General features: G+C 63.9%; 1 protein-coding gene across 2 annotated transcripts; it reads right to left on the minus strand.

Annotated features, from left to right (window-relative positions):
• Positions 1-4,422: 4,422 nt before the first annotated feature.
• NUDT14 (nudix hydrolase 14) lies at positions 4,423-12,757 on the minus strand. 2 transcript variants are annotated; one of them, XM_034938291.3, is made up of 5 exons: positions 12,572-12,757; positions 9,133-9,176; positions 8,404-8,468; positions 7,975-8,212; positions 4,423-4,745 (listed from the first exon to the last, which is right to left on the minus strand). In XM_034938291.3, the coding sequence occupies exons 1-5, from the start codon at positions 12,650-12,652 to the stop codon at positions 4,505-4,507; spliced, it is 669 nt and encodes a 222-aa protein (XP_034794182.1). In that variant the 5' UTR covers positions 12,653-12,757; the 3' UTR covers positions 4,423-4,504. The 2 variants fall into 2 exon arrangements, with proteins under 2 accessions (XP_034794182.1, XP_008957286.2); XM_008959038.6 differs by lacking the exon at positions 12,572-12,757 and adding an exon at positions 12,158-12,508.
• Positions 12,758-17,907: the final 5,150 nt, after the last annotated feature.

Consider the following 17,907-nt stretch of genomic DNA (forward strand, 5'->3'; position numbering starts at 1 on the left):
GCGCCCGCAGAGGCAGCGGCAGCGGCAGAGGCGGCGGCGGCGGCGCGGGCGGGGTCGAGCGCAGCGCCGCGGCGCGCGGGCCTGGGCGGCGGGCGTGCAGGGGCGGCGGCAGCTCCGGCTCGCTGGCGGCCGCGCTCCGGCTGCCCGGCCCGGCTCCCACCCGGCGGCGACGGCGGCGGCGGTGAAGGCAGCGGGTCCCGGCCTCGGCTCTGCGCGCCCGCGCTCCCGGCACCGCAGCCAACAAGTTCGGAACGAGACTGACAGCTCGCTCGCCCATTCGTCACCCGCGCACCTGCATATGCATGAGGGGGCGGGGCCGCGCCGCGGGGTGGGGCCGGGGGGGGTCCGGGGGCGCCCCAGGCTTTAAAGGCGGTGGAGGGCGTCGCCTGCCAGCGCCCCGGCCCGGCGCGCGCCTCCCAGGGCGCCCGGGCGGCGGGGGCACGGGGCCTCGGGGTCAGCGCGGGCCGCGGGGGCCCCGCTCACACCTCCGCGTGAGTCGGCGAGGCGGGCGCCGGCGCCGCAAAGCTGCCTCCCCTCCTCCGCCTGGGCTCCTGCCGGGTGTCAGAAACCGGGGGTGGGGCGCCCCGGGGTTGCCGTGTGGTCCCCTCCCATCAGTGCGCCACCGCCGCGCTCCTCGCAGTCCCAGAGGAGATGCCGCCTCCTACTCTGATCAGGGCTCGGCCCCCACGCGGGGTGGCGCGGCCCTGGGGCCAGAGCCGGGCCCAGCCCCTACTGCGCGCCCCCCACCTCCTCCGAGAATCTCCCCTTCTCCGCGCCGCTCCTACCGCCTCCACGCCGGCTGCAGGGGGCGCTGCGCCCCTCCGACGCCCCTGCCTTCCCCTCTGCGAGGCGCGCTGGTCATGCAGCCAGTCAACAAATGCTCCAGGGTGCAGACTGCTCAGCTCGGCGCTGGCGTCGAGGTAGCCAGGCCATGCCCTCAGGAAATGCTCAGGCCGCATTCCCCGTTTCCCGCCTATCGCCCTCCAAACTCAGGTCTGGGCTTGGGGGGCGAGAGGCGGGAAATGGGGAACAAAAGTTGGCAGTGCCTGTCCCTGAAGGCTACCCCAAGAGAGGCCTCCCACTGCTGCCCTGGTCACCAGGCTTCCACACCCCATCCTCTGCGGTCACCTCCTTGCCCTCTCCCTGGGTGACCTCGCAGCTCCTCCACAGGGTCAAAACCAATGGCACCTTCCTCTCCTCCAGTGAGCACGGTCCTTTCCAGAGCTAGGGGTCACCTTGGTGGTTAAAGATCCCCATATGGTCCAGAGGGGTCCTCAACCCATCCCCATGATAACTGAGCTGTCTTCTCTCCCCCTAGCTCCTCTCACAAATTTGCCCTGTGCCCGGAGCTGGGTGGCTGTGCAGCCCCCCAGCCTGGAGCAAGTCACTGCCACCATGGTGCTGGGGCTGAGGGCTGAAGGAAGAGAGCTTTGGAGGCACAGGGCCTGTGAACACCCCATACGCAGGGTCTGCCTGCTCCATCCCTGTTTAGCAGCCCCTCCAGGATCCAGGCCGCAGGCTCAGCTGAAGGTCCCTAAAGGGGTGGGTCGGAGCCCCCCCATGCCCACCTCAGCTGGCTCTGCTCACTCAGAGTGCCCACCCCAAACTTGGTGGTGGGTAGGCTTCGTGGGGATTAAGACACAAGCCAGGATGAGGCCCGCACAGAGACCCCCACCAAACAAGAGAATCCAAGCTGTGTTCAGAGCCTTCCAGTTGCTGCCTTCCGGTGTGTGGGCAGTGATTACCGCCTACGGGGGGAGGGGCTCCCTGTGGAGATGCCACCTCTCCTGTGCTTTGGCCTGGGGTCAGGTACTCGGGTACTCGAGAGAGGGAAGCCCCAGGACAGAGAAGCCCCCTGCCCGGCTCCAGAGGCCCAGGGCTCCATCCCCACCTGCGCCCACTGCCCCACTATGGTGGGGGAGGGGGTGCTGGGTGCCTCTGCTGGGCACTTGGCCAAGTGGTGAACGAGGGAGACTCCGCCCCTGCACACCCTCAGGAGCCCCCAGCCCGGGGGTGGACAGAGGACTTAGACAAGTCATACAGAAGCTGGCATAGGGGGCCGCCAGAGCGTGGACGGGCATGGGTCAGCCAGACCTCATGATGTCCATGAGAGGACCCAGGTCAGGAAGGTGGCCGCACCTGCCCTTGGGGAGGAGGGGGACATAGGAGGCATCGGAGAGGGGGTCCCTTCCCTGCAGGAATTTCAGCAGCCCTTGAGCCAGAAATGCCAGGCAGCTGGACCCTGGTTTGAGTTTCCAGAAGGCAGCAGTGGGAACCCTCGCCCCTCACACATATTTCACAAAACGCCTTTGCCCCCTGCTGCACCTTGCTGGGGTGAGGGGCTGAGATCAGTGGTGGCCAGGGCTCCAGCCCCAACCCTCACCAGACCAGGCTACCTGGTCTCTTCTAGTAAGGGACCTCGTCATTGTTCTGGGGCCCACTGGACCACAGCACTCTCCAGCCTCCCAGAGCCACCCGTCCCCCAGCCTGGAGGGCTCCCACTCTGAGGGCTGGGCGGTGCCCAGCTTGTATGCAGAGGGCAAGGGTGCAGCTGCTCAGCCTGGCCAGGGGCTCTGGACCCATAGGGCAGTCCTGGGGACCAGGCTGGGGACGGGCTGCCAGGGGTTTGGACAGAGCCGGCGAGGCTCCAGAGTAAGCTGTGCTTCCGCTGGGTCCTGCAGTGCTAAATATAGCAGACAGAGAGGGGAGTTTCCGGTTACAACCCCCCCTCCAGTGCCGGGAAATCAATGCCAGCTCCATTAGGCCCGGCAGCACTGCCTGCTGACCCACCCCATCGGGCTGCGGAGCAAAGTGAGGGGCTGGACTACACCCAGGTCCGGGTGCCCTGTCACCTGTCCCCTCAGTGCTTCAGGGGCCAGACCCACCTGGTGCCTGCGAGAGGTCCCTCTGAGGTAGTGGGAGGCCTCTGCTGGTCAACCCGGAGGGCCCATCGCACTCTCGTGGTGTCACCAGGCAGGCTGCTGGTAAGGGCAGCACAGCAAGGCTGCTGTGGGTCAGGCAGAGCTCCTGTCCTGTGAATGTCCTGCTGGGGCCTCATCTGGGTAGAGTGAAGCTGAGGCTGGCCAAGACCCACACACCCCATACAGGGCAGCCCCTCCCTGGCACACACCCCATACCTGACAGCCCCTCCCCGGCAGCCCTGTCGCTGGCCTTCCTGATGCCCACAGGGCCCCACCTGGGCCACAGCCAGCATTTGCATACAGGTGGCACTGCTTTTGTGGGCCCCTGAGGCACAGCCTCCTCAGGACAGCCTCCAATGCCAGGCTGTCCAGCACTGTGCTGGATGACAACAGGGGGTCAGTCTCCACCTCCCTGCCCAGGGTGCCACCCTGCAGGGTACTGAGGCTCCCTTCACTTCACTGTCTCCTTCTCTACTTTCCTCCTGGGAGCCACAGCCTGGACCTAATGATGTCCAGGAGCAGATCAATCCTGCCGCAGACTGATGGCCCAGCAGTGCCCTCGAATGCCCACAACCAGTGCCAACACACCCATTCACCTGCAGAACCCTTACTGTGCACCTGTGGCCCAGGAAGCAGACCAGGCGAGCTGGGTCCCCTCCTGCCTCACAAGCATTCTGGGCACCTGGGGAGCAGCTCTGAGCTGCACGCATCTCCCACAGCCCCACCCTCAGGATAGGTCAGAAGGCAAGGCCAGGGCATACAGGCCAGAGATGCTCAGGGGCCAGTAGAGCCTGGTGCTGGGCGGCCCAGGCTGAGGCCATGCCCCGGGACCAGGACCGGGCTGGCACCAGGAACCTGGCCCATGTCAAGACCACTGGCCTTGTGTCCCCACCCTGTGCCGCCACCTGCTCCTCTTGGAGCAAGCCTGCAGACATTTCTGCATACCCCACAGGCCGAGGAAGGTCCCTTGGAAAACTTCCAAGGCTGGGGGTGCACGGATCAGCTACTGGGGCCCCCGACACAGGGCAGCTTTGGCTCCGGGCTCCTGTGGAGTGGCTCGAGCCCAGCCCCAGTCAGGGTGGGGACTCCTCACTTGCCCCAGGAGCAGGGAACATACTTTCCCTGCAGCGTGCAGCCTGCAGTGCTGCCCACCCCATCCCAACTCCTGAGGACTGGCTCAGCCACCACTCTCGTGAGCACAGCTCATGCTGCAGCCCCGTGACCAGCAGGCCCACCCCCAGGCCTGCCATGCCACCCTCCATGAGTCCCGGACCCCCCTCCCAGCTCCAAGAGGAGGCACAGCCTGGCCCTGCCCATGGCATCCCCAGGCCTGTCCTCAGCCCCACAGCAACCACCCGCATGGCCTGCCACCAGCTACTCCTCCTACAGGAGAGCTCGCCATGTCCCGAGGGCCATCTCAGGTCAGGGTCACTGCTTCCCGCCCCTTCCCCAGTCCTCTCCAAGGCCCTGGTCACAGAGCTCAGAACCAGCAGGCAGAAGCTGGAGCTATGCAAGCCTTTATTGGGGTCCGCGGGGTGTGGGGTGAGTGGCCAAGACTGGCCTCTGTCTAGAACCCTGGAGTCTCACTGGAGATCCAGGTTGGGGGCCACCTGGCTGAGGAACCACGAGACACCAAAGATGACGCCAAGGGTCTTGGGGATGTCCGGGTCGTCTGCAAAGGCCTGGGCGCCTTCCAGGGGCAGGTGCACCACCTCAATGAGCTCACCCTCCTCCACCAGGCCCCCACCTGGACCGCTATGCTGGGCATCTGTCACCTCTGTGTAGAACATGGTCTGTCTGGAGCCAGTCAGTCCCACTCCAGACCTACGGGTTGAGACAGGGTCTGCTGAGTTACCCACGCTGGCCCCGCTGGCCCCCTGGCCCTTCTACCACCCTCCAACCCACCCTCTCCACTCTGCTCCCTCCAGCCCTCCAGTAGGCAGGACTCTGGGATGCCCTCTCCCACCCGGATTCCCACCTGGTGTGCACGCCCGTGGCCCCTCCCGCAGCAGGGCATCCCTTCCCTGATCAGGTTGTACTCGTCAGGTGGGGTGGGTGTTGTCGATGTGATTAAGGACCCTAACCAGTGACTTGAGCTCATCAGAAGGGAGAGCATCCTAGGCGGGCATGGCCCGATCACGAAGCCCTCCAGAGGGTGTTTCAACGCCAGAAAGGGAGAAATTCAGACCTGTCCTGCTGGCCCTGAAGGGGAAGCAACCGCCATGCTGGGAAGGGCCAACAGCCAGCAGGGAGGTGGGACCCAGTCCCCAGCCACCAGGAGCTGAATTCTGCCATAACCTCGTGAGCCGGGAAGACCCCAAGTCCCCATGAGATTGCAGATCCGGCTGACAACCTGCCTGCAACCTGTCAAGGCCAAGCAGAAGACCCCACCCCTGTCTGCAGCCCCCAACCAGATACCCTGAGGCTGTTCCCAGTGTTGTTTGGAGCCCCTCAGTCTGTGGCCAGCTGCAGAGGCCCATGCCAGACCCCAGCCCATACCCAGGGACACAGGCTGGCTGGGAAGCAGGGACAAACCCACCAGGCCTTCCCGCAAGGGTTCCCCACCAGGCACCCACAGGACACATGTTTCAGACTAGGAACAGCATGCACTGACCACCCCCCCACCGTAGCATGGCAGAGTGGGGTGGGGTGGCAGCGAGGTCCTCAGTACCAGGCCCAGTGGCCCAGGCTGGGGAGGGGTGAGAGGGAGCCCCCTCCCTCAGTGGGCAGTGGCCAGAAGGGGGCTGCTGGCAGCCAGGAGGGGTCAGGCACGAAGGGAAGGAGCCTGGACTGGCGTGTGTGGAGGGAGACCACGGGCTGGGAGGACAGGATGGCAGAGGGGCTGGGCTGCATTCTGGAACAGGAGGGGGAGGGCCAGGTGTGGATCTGGGGAGAAACGGGACTGAGGGGCATCTGGGAAGATGACCAGGGGGTGGGGGAGCCCTGGCTCGCCGCAGGAGGGGCTGTCGGGTGCCATGAACCAAGGCCAGCCGGAGGCCTGCAGGGTAGAGGCCGCCCTCTGAGATGTGCCCAACATGCAGGGGCAGGGACAGAACGGGGGGCTTCCATGCTCCACCCCCCAAGGCCTCCCCACCTCCAGGGGGACTCACCCCAGACCGACCTTACCCAGCTGCTTCCTTGCCCTCTAGCCCCTCACCTCCCGCAGACCCCTTCCTGATGGCCCATTTCCGGCGGCGGCCACGGCTGCGCCTCTGAGGGAAGTGGCGGGTCTGGGGTTTCCAGCCCCGGTTTCCGCCGGCTTGTGAAGGAGACAGGCCCGGCCCTTGGCCCGGGCTGAGAGGAATCTGCCAGCCAGGCTGGGCAACGCCTCCCCCACCCCAGGGCACGTTCCAACTTCACTCCATCACGCCCCAAGCTGACTGCCTCCCTGGGCCTTGTCCTTTGCAGCGGCAGGTAAGAGGCCTGGCTCACCTCCAGAATCAGAGACAGGGAGCCACGGGCCCTGCCACAGGGTGGGTGAACTTTGCTGTCAGTCCAGCCCCCCATCAGGCCCTCAGAGACAGACACCCTGACCCCTAGTCAGCAGCATCTCCAGTCCTGCATCCCCGAAGCCACGACCTGCTCTTCACGATGCAAGTCTAAGCAGGATGCCTACTTCCCAGAGCCCTCCTTGGCTCCCCAGCACCCTCACAATCAGGCTGTGGCCCAGAGGCTGTACCAGTAGAACCACCGCGGCCAGGGCTGCTTGACCACTTGCCCTGAGAGCCTATGCGGTCCCTCTGCCCAGGCCCACCTCCTCCAGGGGGACCAAGGGGACTCCAGCCCCTCCCATGCCTCCTGGCTGTGCTCAGTACTATGGGCTGGGGAGCTGGGGGCACAGTGGGCGTGGCCCGCCACGGGGTAGACACCTGCAGAAAACCAAGGCCCATCCTTCACACCCAAGTCCACCCTTCGGCATGGAAATTCTGTTTTGTTGAAACAGAGTTTCGCTCTTGTTGCCCAGGCTAGAGTGTAATGGCGCGATCTCGGCTCACCACAACCTCCGCCTCCTGGGTTCAAGCGATTCTCCTGCCTCAGCCTCCCGAGTAGCTGGAATTACAGGCTCCTGCCACCACGCCTGGCTAATTGTGTACTTTTAGCAGAGGCGGGGTTTCTCCATGTGGTCAGGCTGGTCTCGAACTCCTGACCTCAGGTGATCCGCCTGCCTTGGCCTCCCAAAGTGCTGGGATTACAGGCGTGAGCCACCGTGCCTGGCCCAGCGTGGAAATGCTGCCTTTAACTTGGGAGTCCACCCACCCAGCCAGGAACGTGCCCAGGTGAAGTCCTTGAGGCTGCTGAGGTAGGAGGGCCCCAGGCTCAACCCTGAGTGGCCCATGTGCCAGGCTGACAGGTGCAGAGACTTCCGGTGCTTCTCCCAGTGGAGCAGGCCCTGGCCTCTGGAGGAGGCTGCAGAGACTGGTGCTCAGCTGGTGGGGGTGGGGGTCTCTGTGACACCCTCCTCCTTCCCCAAGACCTCAGCTGGGGTCAGGAGCCCATCGTAGCATCCCTGGGGAAGTGGATGGGCTTCATACCAACATCTAGTCCTGGGAAGGCAACCCCACCCCAGCTGGCAGCCCTCGCGAGGCAGGAATTGGTGCCTCGAGTTTGGTGGGTCAGGTCCCAAAGCACAGGCTCTAGTGCCTGTTCCCCAGGAGGGCTGGAGCCACCCCTTCTCCAGCCCAGGACACAGCTTCTCCCTCATTCCTGAGCCACCCTCTGAGAACAGAGCTGTGAGTCACCCCCACCCCCAGCGCCCGGTCTTAATCCTACAGGAAGTAGAGGCACCTGTCAGCAGCAGCTGTCACCCGGCCTGCCTCACACGGCTGGGGGCCGCAGGCTGGGGGCATGGGGCCGAGACGCTGCAGAGAGAGCCCCAAGAGCCCAGATTCTGGCCTGGCTTAGGATCTGAGGTGCATTCGGTCCAACCCTCCCCTAATCCCATGTTGGAAAACAAGGAGGAATCCATCCTGCTTGCACACTCCCAGGGACGGGGCCCTCACTCTCTCCCATCTCCTGAGTCACACCACAGGCCTGAGGGCCTGGTCCCACTCACCAGTATGTGGCAACCCGGCGCAGATCAGAGGGGGCCAAGTGGTAGCCACACTCCTCCCAAGCCTCCTTGCAAGCCACTTCCTCCAGCGAGAGCCCAGGCTGGTCCACGAGGCCGGCACACAGCTCAACTGTCACCCCCGCTGAGCCGGGCAGGGCTGGCTGTAGCTCCCGAGGCCCGTCCTGGTCTACAGCTGCTAGGGACCCTGGGAAGCGGCGCTCCACCTCACCCGCATACACAGCTGCGTGGGAAGAAGCCAGACTGTGCTCACAGCCACGTGGTGGCCACCTCCAGGTCACCCACACAGCCAGGCCCCCTCCCAGGGCCTCAGCTTCCCCTGGAGCCCCCTCCCACATCTGTATTCAGACCCTCAGGACCACAGGGACCTGAAGGTGACCCTGCAGATCCCCTTCCCACCCCAGCTGGCCTCACCTGGCCGGAACTGCTTCACCAACACCAGGCTCCTCCGAGAAGAGTTGAATAAGAGAACGGTCACGCTGTGTACGGGGGGAGGGGCTCAGCACAGAAGCACTCCACTGGCCCTCGTGGGGCCCCACCTCCCATCTTTCTGTTCCCAGCGTGGCCATCCCACCTCCTTGCCAGCAGCCCAGGGAGGTCAGGCCCCTTGCTCAGATAGGATGGCTGAGGCCCAGGCGGGACCAGAGCTTTCCAGGGTCACAGTCTGGCCAGGACCCAGACCTGCTGTATTCCAGCTGGCAGGATGGGAGGCGGGGGGCAGGGAAGGACACACGGGCAGCTGAGTAGGTCAGGGTGCTCGCAGCTGCAGCCGGGTGACTGACAGGACGTTTGGCCCTCACTGAGCAGCTGCCCACCAGCCACACTCCTCGAGCCACGTCGCCATCCAGCCCAGACCCTGGATGCTAGGGGCAAAGGCTCCAGGATGGCCTCTCCCTGCCCTGAGAGGGCCTGCCCACCATCATGGTCCCAGTGGCCTGAGCAAAGACCTGACTCAGCCCCCAGGCCTCAGGCTGACCCCTCAGAGATAGGAAACCCAGAGGCCGGGCAGAGAGAAGGGACTTTTGGAGCCCACGCAGGGAACAGCAACGTCAGGGAGGAGAGGGCACCTTCGCCCTGGGCCCAGTGTCCCCGTGGACATCAGTCTGGGGCTTCCCCAGTGGCCAGGCTGGGCCAGGCTCTCACCTGTCATGCGTCTTCATGAAGTCCCAGGACTTCTGGGCACCATTCTAGAAGGGGCAGGTCAGCGGTTAGAATGTCCCAGGATGGGCGGAGGTGCTCGGGGAACCGAGGAGGCCACAGACCCGCTGCACCCACTCCTAACCAGGGAGATCGGCTCGTGGCCTGGGCCCACGGGAGCCAGGAACTGCAGCTCCCGTGGGCAGAGGAGCAAGCAGCCTGGGAGGGGCAGGGAGGTCAAGGACAGCCTAATACCCTAGGAGTGAGGCAGAAGACCAGGGCAAAGGGCAGGGAAGGTGTCCAGGCACCTCATGAAACACTGCCCAGCACAGACCGAGCACAAGGGGCTGCAGAGAGACGTACACCGTCACCAAGTATAGGAAGGCTCATGGAGGCTCGGGGAGGGCAGGTGTGACTCCCTCACAGCAGGGCAGGAGGGCCCTGCAGGCAGAGGAGAGGTCAGGTTTTCCTGCTGAAGCTTCCTTGGGCCACTGAACAGGTGGAGACGGGAGGGCAGGAGGGGCCGGCACCAGGAGTGGATGGGGAAGGGTGGCAGGAGGGGCTGGCACCAGGAGCAGATGAGGAAGGGTGGCGCCCCAGCCAGGTAGGAGATCGCACTGCAGGACTTGGTGACTGTTGTGATGGTGACCAGGCTCGGCACCCCCCCACACACACCCCCACCCCCAGTTTCTGCCCTCGACTCTCCCACATACCCTGTGGTCCTGATCTCCTGTGGCCACCCTCCACCTTTCCACTCCCCCACGCTGGGCACACCGCCCTGGCAGGCCCCTGCACCCTGGGTGGCACTCAGTGAACGGAGGAGGCAGGGTGGGCAGGCGTGTGGGCTGGGCCTGCTGGGGAAGGCTGGAACTGATGCATTCTGAGATGCACTCCCATCCTGGGGGCTGGGCCTGGGGTCCCGCGGGGTCCCATCTCCGGCACGCACAGCCCATCTGCCACTCTGAGGCCCAGGCCAGCTGCTCATCCCCCCCCAGGGGCTCTGCCCAGGCTGTGAAATGGACAAGAGGTCTGAGCAGCAGAGACACAGAAGTGCAGCCAGGACTGCAGAAGAGGGAAGAAGCCTTCCTGAGGACTTTCTGGAGGAGGTGACGGAAGTGAGGGAAGGGACTCTGGGCAGGCAGAGGCGCAGAGGCCCTCTGAGCTTGGCCGGGAGGCAAAGGCGTCCTGGGAGGAGAGTACCGGTTTCCAAGGGAAGGGAGGGCCGGCGTCCTGCACAGGTCAGGCAGCCCGAGAGGCCGTGGGGTACCACTCCCGGGAGGCGAGCCCAGGCCTGCCTGATATCCAGCCACCCCAGAGCCACCACCCAGCCAGAGCAGGCTCCAGGGAAGCCCCCTGCCCACAGCCTGCCATGTGCCTGCTGTGCCCATGCCCCTTCCCCACCACTGCTTCCCCCCGAGTAACATCACCCCATGCAGGTCTCAAGGACCCTCTCAGCTCAAGGTCAAAAGCGTGTCAGACCCTTAGGTCCAGCCAGGTCAAGGTGCAGGAAGGTTTAGGGAGGCTGCTGAGGCCTGGGAGGGAGGGGCAGGGCTGGGTGCAAAGAAGACCCCATCGCCTCAGAGCCACAGGGGTCCCCTGCCTTTGGTCTGCCTGACATCACAGGCCTCCCCTGGCTGAACGCAGCAAAAAGCTGAGGGCTGCAGCTGCCCCTGGGTGGCAGCCAGCATCCAGCCCAATGTCCCTTGGCCCTGAGGAGATGCCGCCCAGCCTGAGCCTACATCCGTGTCCACCACAGCCACGGCCCGCACCAGCTCAGCTCTGGTCACCAGAACCCTTCAGCAGAGCTGTGCCGGTGGGCTGCCCGCTGAGGCTGCCCGCTGAGGCTGCAAGGGCTGCCCTGAGCGCTTCACGGGAAGTGAGGGAGAGAGTGCTGCCACCAGGGCCACAGAGGGCACCTGCCTGGGCCTGTACCTGCTGCCTGAGACCCAGCCCTGTGGGGACTGTGCAGCCACAAGCAGGCATCCCATATGGCCAACGTCAGGGAAAAGGGCAGTGACCCCATGTCCCCACCTGCTGTACCCCAACTAATCCCAGCTGCCCCCTGCCAGCACCACCAGCTTAGCTTCGCCTTGGGGAGAGGGATCCCCTGTCCTCCAGAGCCAACAGGACTCCCGCAACAGGGAAAGTGAGGGGCACAGGGCCTCTCTCAGGCTGGGGGCCAAGAGGGCTTCACAAGGATGGTGAGGGGCAGAGTCCTGGATGTGATGGGGGGGACAGGATGCCCCCTGAGGGAGGGAGGCAGGCAGGCAGAGAGGCACTGCGACCTGGACCACCTGACCTGATAGGCTGGGGGGCTGGACTGACTGTGACCAGGAAGGTGGTCTTTGCCTTAATGGCATGGAGGGGCTCTGGCAGAGGGGAGATCTGCTGGGGGCAGGTGGGCATGCAAGCAAAAGGTGGGGCCCTAACTGGACAGGGCTGGACTTGGAGGAAGACGGCCCGGGACTCAGTGATCCACTGGATGTGGGAAAAGGATGGCAGCAGCTCCTTCACCCAACACATATGCCTCATGCCTGTAATCCCCATGCTTTGGGAAGCCAAGGCAGGAGGATCGGTTGAGGCCAGAAGTTCAAGACCAGCCTGGGCAACAGTGAGACGTAGTCTCTACAAAAAAATTTAAAAATTAGCCAGGTGTGGTGGTGTGCACCTGTGGTCCCAGCTACTGGGGCGGGGGCTGAGGCAGGAGGATCGCTTGAGCCCAGGAGGTTGAGGCTGCAGTGAGCTGTGATCATGCCACTGCACTCCAGCCTGGGAGACAGCAAGACCCTGTCTCAAAAACAAAACAAAACAAAATATTCCTTGTGAACCTACCATGTGCCTGGTGCTAAGTGAGGCAATACAGCCTCTTGTGCCGTGGCCTGGCATGGGAGAAGGTGACACCCTAGGAGGTGGGGAAGGCTGAGCTTAGGCAGATGGAGACTCCAAGGAGGTGCCCTCCCTGGAAAAAACCCCAAGGAGGAAGTCTGCTTTGAGAGGCTCTCTCACGTTCTCACTCAGCTCCTTCTCCTACCTCTCTGCGCCCGGCCTCTGCACTCCTTGCTCCTTCCTCCTCGGCCCAGCTATCTCCTCCTTCAAGTGGTAGCATGAAAGCCACCACTTCCAGGAAGCCTTCCCTGATCCCCAGGGCAACCAAGGAGTTCCACTGCCAAGAGGGTCGGATTGGGCGGGCGGGAAGGATGGGGCCCAGCAATGCTTCCTTGAAAGGATGAGTGGTGCCCCCTCAGATGTCCCTCCCCGGCCTGGGGGCTCACTGGGTCTGGGAACCCGCGATCCGGCTGGCGGACAAGCGGCCGCCCGGGAGATCGGCGGGAGGCGGGGGCGGGGCTCCGGGGCGGGGCCGGCAGCGCAGAAGATGGTGGGCGGGGCGCGGGTCGTGGGCCGGGCCGCCGGCGGGGGCGCGGGGGACGCGGGGGCGCGGGCTCACCTGGCGGTAATGCAGCGTGAGCGGCCGCAGGTAGGGTGAGGCGGCGCAGCGGCCCACGGACGCCCCCTCGATGCGCTCCATGGCGGCGCCCGGACAGGCGGGGGCCGCGAGCTCTGCGGGGGCCGACACGGGGCGGCGCCCTGTCCCGACAGGAGCCTTCGGGCGGGCGCGTGACCGCGGCTCTGAGCATGCTCCGTGGGCGCGCGGGGCGGGGCGGGGCGGCCGAGGTGGGCGGGGCGGCCGAGGTGGGCGGGGCTCGCAGGTGCCACCTGTCGGGTGCCGCGCGCCTCGGGGCGCTGGTCGCCGCGGTGCCAGGGAAGCCGCGCAGGCACGTGGGCGTCGCCCGGCGGAAGGACTGGCCGGGTCGACCCCGGCCGCCGGGCGGGGCCAGCCGGGCCGGGGTACAGTGCTTGGGTGGGACTCGGGACCTCTTGGCTGGGGGAGGGAGGGCCTGGAGGTGGTTGGAGCCAAGGGCCTGCAGCTTTGGGGTGCGATGGGCCGAGCGGATGCCTCCCCACTCTGGGGATGGACCACAACCCCGAGATTAAGTTACTCCAGGGGTCCGCGGGCGGGGCCGGTGGCTGGGCAGCCCCCCAGGGAGGGAGGGACTGTGGGCCCGGGAAGAGAATCACAGGAGACCAAAGAGAGAGGGCCCTGGAAGGAAGCTAGGGGAGAGGAGAGTAGGGAGCGGGAGGGGCCAGAGCTTGGGCCGAGGGGGCCTCCCCTCGAGGTTCCTGGTGGCGAGGGTGGCTGGGAGCTGCCACGCTGTCTCTGGAGCTGTCCCTCCTCCACTCAAAAGCCAGCTGCCCTTCCCTCCTCCTGCAAGTCCTACCTTGATGACGGCCCTTCCTGGGTGTGGGAGGGTCCCAGGCAGCTTCAGTGCTTCCTTGGGCATGGATTCCAAGGACCCCCTCCAAATGCCACCACGGCCTCCACGGGGGCAGGAAACAATATTGAGGCCCACGCTGGCCCTGAACCCTGACCTGCACCTGCTTTCTGAACTATGGCCCAGGGGACATGCTCAGGGTGGACTGGCCATGTGAGCTTGAAATCGACTCCCAGTTCCCTGTTAACTATTGCCGTGTAACAAAACACTCCTCCAAAGCTTAGTGCCTTAAAGCACCCCGTTATCGCCTGGCCTGTGGATCGCCCAGCTCAGCCAGGCAGCCCTGTCTTGGGGTCTCTCTGCAGTTGTAATCAGGTGGCAGCTGGGGCTGGAGTCGTCTGAAGGCCAAACGGGGTGGACCGTCCAGGATGGCCTCTTCGCCCCCGCCCTCAGTTGGGTGGCTGGAACAGCTAGGGCCGGCTGGCCTCCCATGTGGCTGGTGTGGGCTTCCCTGCAGCATGGTGGTCTCGGGGTAGTTGGATTCTCCCGTGGCAGCTGGCTCCCTCCAGAGCACGTTCACCAGGCCAGGCCAAGCTGCCAGGCTTTGTGTGACCTGGCCTCAGATGTCATATGGTGTCATTCCTGGGGCATCCTGTGGGTCAGAAAGTCCTGGGCCACCGGCAGATTCCAGGGGAGGGACATCACCAGGTGAGAACGCTGGGGAGCACGGTCATGAAGCCAGCATCCAAGTCCAGCTGTCACCGCCCCAGTAGCTCTACAGGGGCCTGTGTCTCCCTGCTTTAGCCATTCTGCCTGGTGTCCCGGAAGCCAGAGCGCCCAGCCCAGAAGCTGGCCCCACCCTACCCCACAGCCAGGCAGGCCTCTTCCTCCGGTGCACGAGGGGCCCAGGGTAAGCGCGCACCCTGGCATGTCGCGTGCAGGCTCCTTCCTGCCCGTGGTTGCATGGAAAATGAGGATGAGTCTCAGCTTCCAGCAGCAGCAGCCCCGGGACAGGCAGAGGCAACAGGAGCCCCATCAAGGAGCCCCTGGGAGAGCCAGCAGCTCCTCAAAGCACCATGCTCCTCAGACTCACTCAGGTCCAGGTGTCTGGCAGTGCAGACTGCAGAGCTGAGTGCCTGAAAATATCAGCAAGGAGCCCGCTGTGGGACGCAGCCTGGCGGCTCCTCAAAAAGTTAAGCATAGAATTACCCTGTGGTCCAGCAACTGTCTTCCTGGGTATCCACCCAAAGGAGTTGAAAACAGACACTCAGACAGATGCTTGTTCACAGCAGCCAAAGGGAAGAACAACCCAAGCATCCGTTGCCAGGTGAATGGATCCAGAAAATGCCGTGTAGACGTGTAAGGTATGAGGAGAGAAATTCCCACACAAGTGACAGCGACACTATGCTCAGCAAAAGAAGCCAGACACAAAGGCCATGTCCTCTGCGATTTTGTGTATATGAAATGTCCAGGCCGGGCGCGGTGGCTCATGCCTGTAATCCCAGCACTTTGGGAGGCCGAGGCAGGCAGATCACGTGACGTCAAGAGTTCGAGACCAGCCTGGACAACATGGTGAAACCCTGTCTCTACTAAAAATACAAAAATTAGCCAGCCGTGGTGGTGTGTGCTTGTAATCCCAGCTTCTCGGGAGGCGGAGGCACGAGAATCGCTTGCACACGGGAGGGAGAGGTTGCAGTGAGCTGAGATCTTGACACTGCATTCCAGCCTGGGTGACAGAGCAAGACTCCATCAAGAAAGGCAAAGCAAGGCAAGGCAAGGCAAGGCAGAGAAAGGGAGGGAGGGAGACAAAAAGCAAGAAAGAAAAAAGAAAATGTCCAGAACAGGTAAATCCATGAGACGGAAAAGCAGCTGCGGACTGGTGGGGCTGAGGGCGGGAGAATGAAGAATGCTGACTAATGGGTGCCGGCTTTCCTTTCCGTTTGGGGTGAAGAAGGCATTCTGGAAGCAGGCAGTGCTGGTGGCCGCACAGCAGTATGAATGTACTGAATGCCGCTCAGTGTGCACTGTGAAGTGTTTAATGTTCTGTGAATTTCAGTTCCATTTTAAACAAATTTTATTTAGAGATAGGGTCTCATGATGTGGCTCAGGCTGGACTTGAACTCCTGGCCCCAAGCAATTCCCCCACCTCGGCCTGCTGAGTAGCTGGGACTACAGGTTCACACTACCATGCCTGGCTCGGTTCAATTTTTTTTTAAAAAGGAAAAACCCATGTCACTGAGGCTATTCAGGAACATTCCATGCTGTCTATGACCACAAGGCCACTGCCCACACGTGGAGCTGAGGACAGGGCAAGTGAGGCCTGCTGTCCCTCCGAGATGGAAAGGAAGAAAAGGCAGAAGCAGCCCAGGCACTTTACCAGTTCCTGCTGTGCACTGGGGTGGCTCAAACAGGTGATTCGGGGCAGGCCTGATGTCACAAGAAGTTAGGACAGGCATGCCAAGAGGCAGAGGACAGCCTCCCCGAGGACACGACACTCCCCAGAAACCCGAAGATCCAAGGCAGGAGAAAGGAAGCTGTCCTGGCAGGAGGGGACCAAGGCCAGAAGAGGCGTTGTGGCCCTGGGGGCAGCTCCTTTGGCCTGTGCTTGGCACATCCCCTGGGGCCACTGGAAGTCTCGGAGGGGTTGGGCAGGGCAGGTGGTCAGATGCCCCTCTGGGAGGTCACCGCGGCTGCCTGGGGCCGGGGGAGGAGGAGACTGGTCTGAGGGCCTTTGGCTGTTGTCCAGAGTGGTGGCTGTGCAGAGGATGGCTTCGTTCCCCATGGAAGCAGGTGCAGGAGGAGGAGGAGGAGCTTGATTTGGGGAGGGGCTCCAGGAGGGGGAATGAGAGGACTCCGTGTGGCCAGGTGGCCTGAGCCACAGTGGAGAGCTCTGAAAAGCCACCTCTGGCTTTGGCAGTGTGGGGGCTTCAAAGACCCTGCTGAGCATAGTGGCAGAGGCCCCTGCAGATGCCCTGTAGCGGGGCCAGAGGGCACGTGGGGTGAGAGCACCAGTGTCAGCTCCCCAGGGCTGCCAAGACAAACCACTGCCAACCCAGCAGCTGGGAACAGCACAGCCATGGCCTTCCAGCCCTGGGGGATGGGTGTCCAAAATGCATCCCACCGGGTGAAGGTCCAGGGTCACAGGGCAGCTCCTTCTGGGGGCTCCAGGGGAAGATCCATTCCTTGTCTTCTCCAGCTTCCGGAGGCGGCCCCCGCCCCCTCCTCATCTTCAAGGCCAGCAGAGTGCCCCTCCGTCCTCTCTCTGACTCTGCTGCCGTCCTCACGTCTCCACCTCCACCCTCCTGCTCCCTCTTCTGAGGCCCTTGTGACCACAATTTAGGGCCCCCCCGGGTCATCCGGGGCCATCTTCCCATCTCGGGTCCTTCTGTTAGTCAAACCTGCTAAGTCCCCTTTGCCACAGAAGGTCCATACTCGCAGGTTCTGGGGATCCAGGTATGGACTCTGGGGAGGATGCATCGGGAGGGCATCACCACCAGGGCAGGACCCTGTGGCGCCAGGATCTGCAGCCTGGGGCCTCGCCCCGCAGCAAGTGGGCGGGTTTCTTGCAGGACACCTAGGAGACTGCTGTGGGCTTCTGTCCTCCTTCCTCTGTAAGGGGAGTGAGGCAAGGGCCCCTGCCAAGGATGAGATGAGAGGGGAGGGAGGCGAAGTGGCCGCTGTTGGCAGGGGGCTTGGGTGCGGGCTCTGAGGGGGCCTGGGGAGCAAGGCTTCCTGGTGGCACTGGGCTGGGGATGCTCCTGGGCCATGCTGGAGGCAGGGCAGGTACAAGGGGGGCCCCTGGGCTCCTCCAGGGCTCAGCTCCTTCCCAGTAAGGTCACAGGCAGCAGGTGGATTGGAGAGTTGAGGACACTGAGCAGGGAGCTACAGGCATGACAGAGCCCAGGTGGGGGTCCGGGGGGTGGGGAGGACGTGGGGGAGCCAGGGGCAGGAGGGACGCAGGAAAGCCGGGGGCGGGGATTCCGAGGTAAGTGCAGAGGGAGTGTCCCGAGAGAGGCTGAGTTGAGGGGAAGTTGGAGGAGGATCAGGATGGGGGGTCAGGAGGTCGGGGGTGTGGGGCACAGAAGTCCACTGGGTGTGGGCAGGAGTTGAGTGCAGAGTGCTCATAAGTGAGCAGAGTGGTGGGCTCCAGGACTGGCAGTGGGGGGCTGGGGGGATACAGCAGAGACCACACCCGGAGGAACAGCAGGGGGCTGGGCCGTGTATATGTGTGTGTGTGTGTGTGTGTGTGTGTCTGTGCATCTCTGTGTGTCTGTGTGAGTGTGTAATGGAGTGTGAGAGAAGCAGTATGTGTGTGTGTGGAGGTGTGTGTGGGGGGCTGTGTGGGGGGGTGTACATGAGTGTGTGGGGGGTATGTGTGTGGGGGGTATGTGTGTGAGTGTGGGGGAGTGTGTGTGTGGGGGGTGTGTGGGAGTGAATGTGGGGGAGTATGTGCGTGGGGGGTGTGTGGGAGTGAATGTGGGGGGTATGTGTGTGGGGGTGTGTGTGTGTG

Source organism: Pan paniscus, chromosome 15 (genome assembly GCF_029289425.2).
Source record: "Pan paniscus chromosome 15, NHGRI_mPanPan1-v2.0_pri, whole genome shotgun sequence".
NCBI classification, from domain to species: domain Eukaryota; kingdom Metazoa; phylum Chordata; class Mammalia; order Primates; family Hominidae; genus Pan; species Pan paniscus.